The 14,409-nt window shown below is 47.1% G+C and overlaps 1 protein-coding gene across 1 annotated transcript in view; it reads right to left on the bottom strand.

Annotated features, from left to right (window-relative positions):
* Positions 1-14,409, bottom strand: part of AR (androgen receptor) — a 47,123-nt gene that overhangs the window by 12,468 nt on the left and 20,246 nt on the right. The window contains exons 2-3 of the mRNA XM_015860019.2: positions 13,255-13,406; positions 3,960-4,076 (exon numbers count right to left, since the gene is read on the bottom strand). Of these exons, the coding sequence (XP_015715505.1) occupies positions 3,960-4,076; positions 13,255-13,406 (269 nt within the window). The remainder of the gene's footprint in view (positions 1-3,959; positions 4,077-13,254; positions 13,407-14,409) is intronic.

The raw sequence follows: 14,409 nt of genomic DNA, 5'->3' as shown, positions 1-14,409 counted from the left end.
AAGTGCTGGGGTGCAGGCAGGTACCTGACCTAACACAGTTTGTACACAGACTGCCTCAGTGCCACCTCCCTGGTGCAGGAGCCATCTCCATGGTGGCTGCTATGCAGCTGCTGCTAGGAACAAGAATTGAAAAGAGAGGAAATGCAAGAACACCAAAAAGAGCCGCTTCTTCCAGTGCATCTCTGAAATACTCCAGAAGCATTACAAACATCTGATGTGAGATTTCTCTCTCCAAGTTTTAGACATGTCTAGTGCTCATTAGCACTGTTACTCACTTGGTAACTGCGCAACAACAGACACCCAGATTTGATTTCCTCTTTAAGGACATCTGTTCTGTTACACCTCTGCCCCAGGACAAGGCAAGGCAGGCAGAAACCTGCGCTGTCCTTTCCCTACACGTGGTGTGAAGCTTTGGGGTTTGTTAGTAGGTACATCCAGCCTGGAAGATTCAGCACACCGTTATCAGCTCAGTGAGTCACACACAGTGCAGCTGAGATTCTCCTTTATTTTTTCATTTATAAAGCATTTTGTGAATTTGAGAAGGTGGGAAAAAAAGCAACCCTTGGATGACTATAATTATATAGTATCATGATAGAGCATTAGTCATTGCAAAATTACAAGGGAGTCCCTTATATAGCAATTAAGGAAGTTAGACACCTTTGAATGAAGAGAACTCGGCCAGCTTTCAGCCAGCACTCACTGGAGAACAGTCTGAGGAGTGCAAAATGTGTGCTGGTAACACTGAAAAAGTGCCTTTCCCCAGGCAGGACCTGGAGGTCTCAGCAGTTCCAGGCACTGTTATCCAGCCTCAGCTTTGGGCAGAACAGCAGCAACCAACAGAGATCTCATCAGAACCCGATTCTGTCAATCCTACCATTGTTCTTTCTTGCACATCGTTCTAAGTTTGGATAATTCTAGTTGATAATTACAATAGCATTGGCATAGTAGACCCATAAGAGATCTAACTCAGCCTGACCCACATTAATTTAAGAAAAATAAAACCCACTAAAATGATATGAAGTCAATACATTACTGCTGACATGACTTTTAATCACCCAAGTGATACATCTCAAAAGTAATTACGAATGTTGAAATGACACCAAACAGGTCTGCCCTTCTGAGGGTTGCCCTTGGCCCCATGTAGTGCACATGTACATTCATTCCAAAAAGCAAGTTAAACATATCCGCTAGTTATAGGGCAATGCAAGGATGGGAAAACAGCAACGAGCTGTAAGGACTGATCACTGAGCAGGTCTGCTGACAAGCTCTGCCTGCTTCCCAGAGAGCAGGTACCCAAGGCACCAGAGAAGCAGGCTGTACTTTGAGCACGTTTGGCAGCATTCTGCAGTCCTCCAAAAGCTGATGGAGAAACAGAAACCTGAGCAGCAATACAGCTCAGTGGCTACAGGACTAACAAGGTCCCCATTCACATGAAGGAGAAAATACTGACCTGGGGAGCACCTTACCACTGCTCTTACCACTGATGCTGCTGATACTGGGAAAGTGCTGTTTGCAGTACAACAAGGTGATGGCAAACTTCAAAAGGCACAGAAACAATAAAAATTAGGCAGCATGCTCTGGCATAAGAACATAATGAATGTTATCTGGGTAGCTGTAAATAAGGCTAAGGGGTTATTAAGTCACAGCCAACGAAACCCACTGCAGGGGGAATAAAAGGTGGTTTTTCAGTCAGACGAGCAAGTCTGTAATAAAAGAATCTGGTTGCTGGAAACGCAGGATAATGGAGATGAAAAACCAGAAACGTCTGTCACAGAAGTGAGTGTAACCAACCACCACAACAGCCTGCAAAACATGCTAGCATCTGCATTACTGGTAATGCTTGCAGTAAGATTGAATGTTTGTAAGGCAGGAGTTCCATTTTGACTGCAGTAACTGGAACTGAATTAGGACTAAGTACAGGTCTGACTCACACTCGGGCTTCCACAGGGCGTCAGCACGTCTCACAGCAGCCTCCAGCCAGTGTCTCATAGTGTTGTGGAAGCTCTGCACAGCACAGGAGCAGTGCAGAGCCCAGTGCTGGGGCCACAAGTAGAGCCGTGCAGCAGAAGTGCTGGGAGCAGGAGCAGTCCAGGACCTCAAACGCCATGGCTGATATGTGCTGGCAGCCCATGGGCAGGGGGCCCTTACAACCGAGCCCTGCTGTCCCTACAGCTGCATGGGCTGAATGCACGTTGTGCAGGAAACAGGCATTCATGTGCCTTCATGTGCAGCACATCTGTGCAGGTACCTGAAACTGCAGCACAGAGAGGTGCAGGGGAGAGAGCGAGCTATGCACTAGGAGGACTGGGCTAACAAGGCCAGCACCAGTACTGCTTTGGTGGCTTTTTGTTTTTTAACTTCTCTCTCATTGGCTTTACAGTGTTGATTGAGAGAGAAGATTCTGTTTAATGGATTTCAGCTTTCAGGTCAGAGTGATCTCAATCAATAATGAAATGCTTCAAAATATTGCCATTCTGTGCCAAACAGACAGCCCTAAATAAGGCATTCAGCACAAGCTCCTCCCACCATTAAAATACTCCATGCTGCAGCTCTGCTGGCCATGCCCAGCTCTATTATATCCTACAAGCGCCTACTAATTAACAAGCAGTTAAACCCAACTGGTGGGAGCTTGGAAGCATTTCCAAATGCTGCGGTTCTACTGTGGGAGAAATAACTGCGGGCAAACTCAGAGCAGGCATGTTTGCAACAATTGCCTTTAAACAGACATTCAAACCAAATGTAAAACAGGCCGAGCAGAACAGGTCAGGGTGACCCAAAAAGCTCAGGAAAAAAAACTGAGGGGAAAAAAAAAAAAAAAGAAGAGAAGGGGGGCTCAGTGTTCACATTGCTTCTGCAGCACCGAGAGGAAAGCAGCAACACTGCCTGCCCTGCCTACCAGGAGCTGCACTTCCATCACTGCTTCAGATTTGTTTCTCACTGCTGCCAGCACAGACGGAGCAGGTGGGTTCCTGTCTGCTGGATGTGAGCATGCAGAGCTGCTAGAACTGTCCTGGGGGAGAAATGACATTAGACCGGTGCTCCTTCCTGAGTTGTAAACCAGAACCTTTCCAGCAGTAAATTCTTTACAATGACGCTGCATCCTCACAGTTCTGTGTGGTACTGCACAACCCAGCAGCATTGGCCCAACACCGATACCCCTGGTGGAGGAGGGCTGCCTTCTGTGCTGAGCCTTTCATTCTCTGCTTTTCTTGTGTGAGCTGTGCTTCCCCTGCACTCAGCTGCCTGGGGTGTCTCCATCACAGGTCAGCCCCCCCAGCACATTTCTTGGGGCATTTTTATTTCCATCCTCATAGCAAACAAATCCAAAGCTGAGCCGCACAGAGGTGCTGGAAATAGCACAATTAAGTTCTGCATGTTTTTGAGGCAGAAAGAAAGAGAAGTGGGCCCAGGATATATTGAAGCTTCTATTTTGAAATGCTGATATTTCAGGCAAATAAAATGGGCCTATTTGCAGGAACATGAGACTCACTGGCACAATTGTTTGACATTCTAGGTTTTGGACAGAAAATATTGGATTTTGAGTCAGTTTTGGTGGAGCTGCATATTTGGGGACGCAGATAAGCTACAACAATGCTCATTCAAATGCTGGGGTTGTATTTCTATAAAGAAAATTGTCCCTTTCCCCAGATCTACCTGTGAAAAATCATATTAAAACAGGAGTCTGCTGTTCAAGAAGGCTTTGGTCTGGCTAGAACCCAGTCACCTGGCTGCTGAGGCATCAGTTCAGATCATGATGTTTTAAATTAAGGAAAAATAATGCTTCCTGAAACTGAAACACAGATGTAATAAGTTAACTTCTGGGTATTAGAAGTGTGCAGCTGTTTCCAGAAGTTCCCAATGCTCTGTCAGCCTCACTCCCACATTCCCTGACTGCTGCAGAAGGAGCTTAGCACATCACTCTGCCCCACACAACAGGAACCAACAGACATCATCCATACCTCCAAGAGTCATCCCTGCCTCGTAGCACTTCCGCAGTCGGCAGGAGGGGCAGTTTTTCCTCCTGAACTTGTCGATGGTGCAGTCGTTCCGGCTAGCACACAGGTACTTCTGCTTACCTAGAAACACCAGAAGGAATGGTATGTGGGTGGTGGGCACCAATCAGACCAGACGCAAAAAGAGAAATGGGCTCGCATTGCTTCAGTATCACTCAGCATCCACTGGGCTCTCACTACAATCAACAGCACTGCTGCATTTCCACCAGTGCTGTGATGCTTTACTCAGAACTGCCTCTCCTTTCTCACAGCTCTGCAGCCCAGAAGTTGGTAGCAGCACACGATGCTCAGAAGTGCTCTCCTGGGCTGCAGGGATGGCTCCTAACCAGCACAGTGAGCACAGCACAGCGAGCACAGCCTATTCCCACAGGGCTGGCTGCCCACATGCAGAGTGCTGCCACCAGTGAGCTTCGAGCAGCTGGCACTGCCTTCTAGTCAGAGGAAGAAACAGAGAAAGGCAAGAAAGTGACCGTGTCAGTGCCAACTTCTTGGGTCACTCCAGAAAACTTCTGATGGAAGTAGGGGGAAAAAAAGCAACACATTTCTTCAGCTGCTGCTACTAAAGGGGCTCACTGTCAGATATATCTGCTTGGTATAGAGATGCTACCATGCATCTTTATGTGGGGTTTACAGAGATTACCTTTTAGAAGAGGAGAATCGCTTTTGCACTGTCCAGCACTGTAGAAATATGTAGTTCTATAATGTGATGGAAAGCACAGCAATAATGACAAGGTGGTAAAGCCTCTGACTGCAGTAAATGAGGACAAGCTCAAATACAGCAATCGTGGACACAGAAATGAAGGGGAAAAGCTGCTTACCTTTGGAAGGCCTCAGGTAGGCAGAGATCTCCAGAGAAATACCCTCACCTCCACTGCCAGCCCTTAAGTGAGGGCTGGGAAGGGATGGATCCTGGTTCCATTCCTTCCATCACTTAGGTACACTGCATGCACTTGAGCTCCCCTGGGCTAGCCCTGTCCTCCCGCCAGGTGCTCCATTACTGTTTGAGGCCACAACTTAGCATTTCTGCTACAAACTAATTAGCAACTAACAACTGAAACCTAATGAAGCATAACTAAGATAAGGATGCTTTGCGCATCTTTCATAAGTTATTCATCTCTTGCTTGGCTCTTTGCTTTAATGACAGCAGCTTTCCCTCCAATGAGTCTCCAGAATGCTGCAGGTGACCATGGAGCTGCTCAGGTGCTGCTGCTGCACATCTCTGCAGTTTGCAGAATTGAGTGCCTGGAGAGCAGCTGTCCCTCTTCTATTCACGATTCCCTTCGCAGTGCTGTTTGGAGATTAGTTACTTTTGATGCCGCCCATTCCTTCTAATAGGACTTGCTGCCTGAAGCTTACAGGCTGGTGCTGGGGAGCTCATAGCTTAAGGAGCTGCTGTCCCAAAATTCTGCTGCTGTGGGCCTCACTTTACTGGGTGCCAGGGTGCTAAAGAGAATCAGAGGAAGCTACTTCATGCAGGTATCTTAGCTTCATCTTCCCACTTGCCACCAGAAATCCAGATTTCATCTCATTTTCTTCACTGCTCCATTTGCTACATGTACCAGGAAAGAACTTCCCTATCTGACTCATAATTTGTTTTTGTATCAAGTCTGAACACATTTACTGGATCGAGATTTGTCTGATATACTTCATGCCATACCAAACCCAGCTCAGCTCAGTGTATAATAGAGCTGTATGCCTTACAGCTTCTGTAGGAGCAGATTAACTGGGAAATCAGGCTATATTGAGTTTTAATGCTATTTATTGTTCTGCAAGCGTTTGCTTTTTTTTTTTTTTTTTTTTTTTTTCCACTTAAAATACTATTTCATCAGAGATTCATTGAAAGGATGAGGCTGAATAATGCAACCACTCTGAAAATGCACTGATTTTGGTTCACTTATTTAATGATTCCCCACCTCCCACACACACCTCCACAATGTCTTAACATGAGAGAAAGAAAAGAAGTGGCCAATTTCCAGCTACACAGTACTCGTAAACCTTATTGGCATCAATTATTGCTTCACCATTGTTCTCCAGGTTCCAAGAAATCATTTGCTTTCTGCAATCATGGCAATGGTGGTGCCCACAGAAATTTCCATGCCTCCTACACTGCCCATGACTCTGAAATTGCATATCTGTATCTTCTGGTTGGCACCATCCATCTCCACCTGCAAAATGGTACCTGTAACCAGTAATCATCACAGCATCACATGAAAATAATGATAAGGCTCGATGTCACAACAGACTCTGTATGCTAACATGGCTGTGCCCAAGAGCTGAAACAACAGCGTACATGTGAACTTCTAAGAATTGTTCCCATTAAAAACTGATGATGCCATCCTCAGTGCCTTAGCTGTTAAGGTTGCAGAAATAATGGAGCAAGAGTGCTTTACCAACAGCATGTGATAGCTTGCTAACCGCTCTCAATACTGTTCTCATCAGCTCCTCTTCTTATTCCCCCTCCCTTTTGCTCATTATCAGTGCTAAGGGCACTCAGAGAGGCCTCGGAAGCAGCTTGCACAAAATCCCACAGAACACAAGCACCATCCTCCCTTTCAGCAGTTCATCGAGGACAATGAGTAATATACAACTTCAGCTGAAACTGGGTTACTTTGAGTTATTTTTATGCTGTAGGTACTGGGTGCTGAGGCCATCCTCTCTCCACTTGACCTCTTTACGTGCTTGCATCAAACAAGAATGGATGCTCTACTTTTGCAGGCGTTGGCATGGAGAGCCTGAAGCTGATTTTGCTCTCTTTCCCCTTTAGTTTCCCTACAGGATTCCTGTCTCACAATGGTATCTGATACTGGGAGGCTCTATTGGCCATCAGAACTCCCACAGGTGTCTAAAAGCTGGGGCTGGGACCTCCGGGCAGAGCATGGCTGCCTCACAGCTCAGCCAAGGGCATGGGGCAGTGCCAGGAGCCACTTGGCCATCCTTCCTGGCTCCTACCCCTGTCCTGCCTTGCTTCCCTAGTCTAAACTACAGCATCGCTGCCATGATAACAGCTCAAAATCTTCAAGAGGTCAGGCTCCCTGTGATGGGCTGCACTTGGGAAGAACAGCAGCTGCTTGCACCCCACAAGGACACGGCAAAGCCAGGCCTCACACTATCCCAGGCGCCAGGCAGGACAGCAGGCCACCAGCCCAAGGGCATTCCTAGATGAGGTGACCGAGAACCCCCAGCTGCCCCTCAGTGTATTGGCCCTGCTTGCTGGCATGGCAAGGATGTGGGGTCACATCAGGTGCCCACAGCCCCACAGGCAGCGAGCCTCAGCACTCAGAGCACAAAGCACAACAAGGTGCACACTGCAGGATCTCTACCCCAGTTCTGCTTCCCTGCCAGTGGGTTCAGGGAATGCAAGACTGAAGCCCCAGTCAATATGTCGCCCAATAATCATAGCACAGTGTTTGTGGTGAAACTATGAGAGCTGGCTGACTGGTTCACAGAATCAGCTCTTTGGGACAGATACAGTTTTCTGCTATTTGTACACATAGAGTCTTGCACTGTTTATTTTAAGCTGTTAGCCATTAACAAATGGGGAAACAAATGGTAATGGAAAGACTGCTCATGTGTCTGCTTCTGCTTTATGTGAGAATCAGCTGCTTGCTCACCTTGTCCTAATGCCTGGGGACTTAAAGGGGTCCTTTTCCCCAACTGTAAAACCTGGGAGCCTGGATAACTCCTATTCCAGCCATGGATAGAGTGGACAAGGTTTGAAACATGAACCCATGACCTGGTAGGGTCCACATTATGTCACTGTCCCAATTAAGGCAGTGTCCTGAGCCAACCCTGAGCTTCTGCCTCGCTTCCCACCACGGGCAGCCCAGGGCTGCTGCTGCAGCACCTATGGCAGCTTCTTTTCTAGCCAGGACTGAGCAGTGTTTGCCACAGACATGAGCTGCTGAGCGATCCAAGCACAGCACAGACATCTGAATGAGAAGGCGCCATCAAACACAAACCAGTGAATACCGACTGGTTTCAGTAATCTTAAGTTGCCTTTTATATACAAAGACTTTTTTTTTTTTTTTTTTAATAATTTCAGAATCTTATTCTCATGTTGTAAGAACAAGCTGAAACATTTGCAGTCAACAATTCTTTGTTTAAGATAAGTGTGCTATCTTTCTGTTTTACTGAGGTTAGTACTGGAATGAATTTTTTCTCCTTCTCCTTCTGGCCAGTGACAGAGATGCTCTCTTAAATTACTGCATATCTGAGGCTCTCACTTTGCAGATCTGTAAGCACAGGTCTAAACTTCAAGCAAGCCCTCCCATCACAACCAGAGGCCCTGCTCTTAGCAAAACCAACCAGCCACACTGTCTGTGCAAAGAGGCTGTTGGCAGCTCATCAGCATCAGTTGTACTTGTCACCTGATGCCGCCTCAGGTGTGTATTCCCAGAGAAGAGCCCTCCTCTCCCCTGCTGATCCAGATATTTGCTCTCAGGCAGGTGAGAGATGAAGCTACAAAGGTAACAGAGGCCAGTGCCAGCTGCAGCAGTTCCCTACTTTGCAGCACAACTCTGCAGTACTTGTTGGCAATGCCCTTCCTCATGGCTCTGGCTCACTCCTTTTCCAGGCAGAAAGATGATTCTACTGAGCTCTTTGATGCCCATCCCTTGAGACTGCAGTTAAGTCAGAAGTGGAGGGAGGGAAAGGAGAGCAGTTCTCCATTCTCAACTGAAAATCAAGATTTATAGAGAAAGATGTGTACAACTGTGTGGTGATTTAACTAAAAGCCCATCGCTGCAGAAATTGCTGGTCCTGGTGCTCTTCCAGAAAGCAAAGTAACCTATGTAGACATCTGGAGTAAGATTTACAATTGTGAATGTGAAAACCCATTAAATACCTCTTGGATGAGAGAGATCCTCATGTTTCAGGGCATAAACCAAACTGTAACAGCTGGCAGTAAGGCCAGGCTTTCTGAGAAAGCAGATCTCGCAGCATCTCACAGAACTACAGGATCTCTTTCGCAGTGCTTCCCCATGAGAGCTCTGGCATCAATCACTGCCACAAACTGGGACATAGCAGGAGCTGAGCTGGTAGGCTGGGTACCAGAGCCACTTCTAGTTTATGTTCCCATTGGAAATGACTAAACAGGGCACAGGTATAAAATTCCTAGTAATTAATAACAAGCCACTATTAGTAGACTACCTTTGCAAAGTAGTTTTCTAAATATTCACCCATATTTACCACAATACTGAGGAATACCAAAGTGTCCATCATGATGCAGCACAACCCCTCCCAGCTTCCCCGTCTTGGGGCTGTGATCCCAGCAGTCTGAGGGAGCCAGGAAGGCATGCTGGCTCTGCATAGGGCTGCCTTCTGGCAGAGCTAGAGGGAAGCCCTCCAGGGAACCAAAACCAATGGTGTACCAGAGAGAACAATCACCAGTCAGATAGACAAGCATGGAAGCTGCAGGCACTGGCAAACTATCAGCATGTGCAGGTAACAGCTGAGCTTAGGAGGCAATCCAGTGAGAAGAGGGCTGCAAGATGGGGCTAAATGACAAGCCTTAAAATCAAACAGCTCTAGGACTATGCACAGTTAAGAAGGTATATTTGAGAATTCTTAAATCCAACAGGAGATGCTGGATTGTTGCTGTATGATGTGCAGTTGTTTGACTCCCTGGCAACAAGACAAATCTGTGATTCTTTAACTCAGCTGACCTGAAGTCAGCCTGCCTCAAGCTCCACATATTACCACGTCCGACTGCTCCTAGACCAGAGCAGAGCTGTCAGTTTGCTTGAGTGAAGTCTGCAACAGTGAGCAGCTGCTGGCTAGCAGACTCATGCAGAGTATTCACCCAGTGGCACTGGTACCAGACACCCCTGGGAAGCCCTGCACTGGGCTGCTTGGATGGCAAGGGGAGAGGAGAGCAGCAGAAGTGTCAGCAGTACCTGTGATTTCACCTTCCACCTTCTTCTCTTTCCATTGACTTCTAAGGGTAAGAATACCCAAAGGGTCATGAGAAACCAAACATTGAGGCAGTAACATCATGGTTTTGTAGTCTACTGCAGACCCAAATCCTTTACGCAATGTCAGATTAGCAATGAGAAGAAGTAATTGTAAAACAAAGTGATGGTCTTTGAAAGCAGCTCATTTCAACTCACAGCCACCTCAAAAACTGGCAAAGAAACAGTTGTTAGCTCTGATATATTTCTCTGGTGAAAGGCCAGTCCTTGCCAGGTCAACACATGCACAGTGCACAAAAGGCAGTGACAGCAGAATGCAGAGCAGCCTGGCTCTTAGTTGTCTGGGAAATTTGCCAAATCTGCTTTGGGTTTGTTTGTTTGTTAATTTAGCTCCCTGTCCCATCAAGAATGCAGCCTGTGGAGTCACAGTCCTTGCAGCTGAGGCAGCTACTTAGCTGGCCAAGATGGCCATGAGCCCTCCTGCAGTCCTGGAGAGAGGAGGAAGGTTCTCATTTCCCAGGGATGAGAGCAGAGTATGGAAAAGTAACTCCTTTCCTGGATGGGATAGCACAGCAGGAACTCCCAGAGGGAAATCTCTCGAGGAAAACTCAGTTCTGCTCTCTCTGATGGTGATTGATTTTGAAGTGCGATGTGTTCGGAGCACTTGCCTGTTTCAGGACCAAAGCTTAACTCACAGAGCCATCCAAACTGTGCAGGGCGATACCCTTCCTATTTGTGTTAGGATAAATGAAATCTGCACAACATTGTGTTAGGACAAATGAAATCTGGCTGTGCCTCTTGTTCACCAAATCTTCAGTTTTGTAGGAGAAGGAATAAGGAGGAGGAGCCCTCTGTGGGCTGTGGCTGTGCTTTGCAGCAGTGGTTTGACAGAACTTGGTGGGACACTGAGCCCCCAGTCAAAGTGGGGTGATGGACAGGTAGAGGTGAAGGCCATTTCTGACTACAGAACATGAGGCGGTCAGGGCTGCAAGTGGGGAAAGTCCACATCAGAGCTGGAGAATCTGCAGCAGCAGTTTAAGAGCTTGCCTATATTTAACCTGCAAAGCTTAAGAGAGTCTGTGAATCAAAGCAGCTGACAGAAAGAGATCAGGAAAATACTCTTCTCTACTTACTCTCCCAGAATCTTTCTCAAAGAGTTGGATGGACTCAGTGTGTTTCAGGATGGAAGTCAAATTCATCTCTTAAAAATCTTCTTCCTTTTCTAATCCCTAAGCCAGTGCATGCCCATAAAGTCTTATTAAAAACCCTTAAACTATTGCAAAATAAGTCCAGTACTGTACTGGGCAAAGACTGCGATGAAACTAAAACCTATGCATCCAGTTATTCCCTGTTCTCTCCAAGGTGATCTCTCTGTGCTGATCTTCACTTGGATCACGCTGCTTCTCTGACCTTTCCTAAGCTAACGACACCAGAATTGGGAAGGAAACAAAAGCACTGGCAAAGCTTTCCAATTTGCCATTGTAAAATATCTCCAAAAGTGCCTTAAGGTTTTCAGAGATTCACTTTATGGGCTGCAAAACATAGGAGCACAACAAAGTATTAGCTTTCAAAGGTACTCAGCTTTAACTAGGAAACGTCTGGCTGGAGAGTCACCAGCAACATACAATATTTATAAACAAGTCTGATTTACTGTCTATTCCCCAAAATAAAGATGCTATCCACGTACCCCAGAGCAAAATAAAGCCCCTCTCTCCTTAGATCTAATTACTCAGTAAGCAAAATTCATTTACATTGATTGCATGCTTTGCTGAAGACCACTGGGCTGCACCTGCCCCATGACTAGGTAGATAAACTGCCACCCATTATGCCTGTAAAACACCTCCCATGTCACTTCTGAAGTTGAAAACAACCACAGAAGCAGGGAAGACGGACAAATATGAGCAAAGCTGCAAGAAGCTGCGTGGGAAGTTGCAGCCCCAGGACTGAGCCCTGCTATCCACAGGAGCTGGGTGCCACAGCCTCCCTGCTTGTCAAGCCGTGGCTCCCTTCTCTTGTTCAGCTCCCTCATCTTCTGCTGTCATTTATCCAGGCTGTCACTGTGCTTCTCTCTGCCACTTGAAGCCCGAGCCCAGAAGCATGGTGCTGCCCCACAGCTGCCACCCCTCTGCTTCCTCAGTGCTGTGCCACATTTGCAAATAGGGCACTCAGCGCTTGCCATCCTTAAGAAGAAAGTATCCCCAGCACAGGGATTTATTCCATGTAGAGATATCTGCCACATATAAAGACAACACAAAAATCCACTCTGAAGGAACTGAAGCCTGCCCATGAAACAAAAGCAGAATGATTTCACTTCCACTTTACGTGCTGCAAAGAGCAGACAGGTGCTGCTGCTGTGAGTGCAGGGGGCAGGACCCCACCTGACACAACCACTGCTGTACCCCAGAGCAACCACATACCTTAACCCTCCGCAACACCTCGAGAAAGCAGAAAGGGGTGCAAACGCTGTTAAAATTCACAATCCAAGACCATCAAGAAAGGGAACAATGACACAGTGCATGGTTTAAGAACAGTGCAAACAGGGCAGGCTGTAGCATGCCTTCCCTCCACATCCTCCTTTGTGCAGTGCTGTGCTGTGCAGGGTAGAGCTCAGTGTAGGAGGAGCAGTGCTGCTGCATCGCACCAACAGGGATTGTTTCTTCAGCAATGTATCTGACAGACAGCCAAGGCTCCACTTACTATAAATCAACAATTACTTGCTGACTTAAACAAGCATCTGTTATTTACTCTGGATGCACAGCCAATCCATTTGGCCTTACACAAAGTTGGTGTAGAGACAAGCTTGTAAATGATTTACATGGGAAAAGATGACAACCATTATCTATTATTGCTATTGGATGGCCGTACTGTGGCAATAGGATGCTGTCCTCTGCAGCACAGCCTTGATTCGTCCCTCAACCAGTGCTGGCAAGTTCCAAGGAGCCACTCCCAGCATGAGTGATGGAGGAAGGGAAATGGGGCTCCGTGCAAAGTGCAAAACAGTTTGGACATGTAACAAGGACAATTTGTACTCAAAGGCTCTCCCTTACATTTAAGGTACTCCAAGTTTAAGAGACCTTGGAAATCCACCACACTTCACCCCCACCACTCTTGTATCTGTCCCCTTGGCTTGGAAGATTCATAAATTAAGTAAGGTTGCTGACTTTTTTCCAACAGAATGAAAACCAAACAATGTGGCAAATGCTTCAGCACACATCATTAAATGATCTCCCTGCAGGTGGGAGAGCTCGGCAGCCTTCGAGTCAGGCTGCTTTGCTGGAGAAACCCAGCACTGGGAGGTGGGAGTGACCAACCCTCCTCTCCATGTGTGTTACCTTCAGCCGCCCGCTTGAAGAACACTTTGCAGCTCCCGCAGGTGAGGGCTCCATAATGGCACCCAGATGCCTCATCGCCACAGATCAGACACGTCTTCTGAGGTGGAAAGTAATAGTCAATGGGCAGGATGTGCTCCCGGCCAGCCTCCAGCCTGCAGAGAGAAGAAAGCAAGGATAAGGGAAGGGTCAGCTAAGGAGGTCAGGATGAGCACAGCTGATGGCACTTGGAAGAATGGCAAAACCCCACGTTTCTGTGTTGTGATAAGCCAAGGGCTGATCGGGAAGAAGGCATGAGATTAGAAAGCCCTGCCTAGCTCCTAACACACAGAACAGCACACAGGGTTGTGCTTCTTGCCTTCACCCCAGGAACACATGTGACAACACATGGCAAAGTGCAGGTACTCCAACAGCACATCCTGGGAAGGGGAGATGGCCAGCACTGGTGGCTGCTCCATTGGTGTGACTTTGGCTTCTGTAAAAAGGCTTATCCATGCTCATTAAGCTACTTTGTGTGCTCACTAAGCTAGTTGATCCAACATTGTGTCATTGTTGTCACACCGCTACAGATGAATTTATCCTTTTGATTCCTAATTGGAACAGATTAGTTTTTACAAAGCCATCAAACTCAAAACCTTTTCTTTTCTCCTTTCTTAGTTCCTACTCATTCCCTCTCTGAATCCCCAGCAATAGCTGGCTTGAAATCACTTCCAGGATGCCTTCCTCATTCATCTTACTACTAAGCCAGTCAGAATTCTCTGCTGAAAATGTCAAGCACTGCTCTGAACATGTCCCAGCAGGCTCCTGTTTATACCCATCCCAGGACTAAAGGCACTGTACCTCTCCTCCTCCCTGTCACAGCAGTGCACTGGGAGTATCATCTGCTCCTTGTGCTGCAATGGCCCCCATGGCCAGAGGGATGTCCAGCTGGTGAGCAGATGCTGGAAACAAACATCAGAACCCGAAGTAAAACACATAGTGTTTACCAGCTCTGATTGTATACTAGAAATTAGTGACTGGATTGCTGAGCTTCCTATTTTCCACTCACCTGCTCAGCAGCCTGAATGACCTACTTGGGGTTTTCAGTCTGGGTGGTTGGAAACGAGGATGGAGACAGAAGGCAGCCCTTAGCAGGTACACAGCCCAAGGAAGCTCAGG

Source organism: Coturnix japonica, chromosome 4 (genome assembly GCF_054131305.1).
Source record: "Coturnix japonica strain WE chromosome 4, WE-NBRP24, whole genome shotgun sequence".
NCBI classification, from domain to species: Eukaryota; Metazoa; Chordata; class Aves; order Galliformes; family Phasianidae; genus Coturnix; species Coturnix japonica.
Note: the sequence above shows the minus strand (reverse complement) of the source record. Positions and strands in the feature narration are given on the sequence as shown.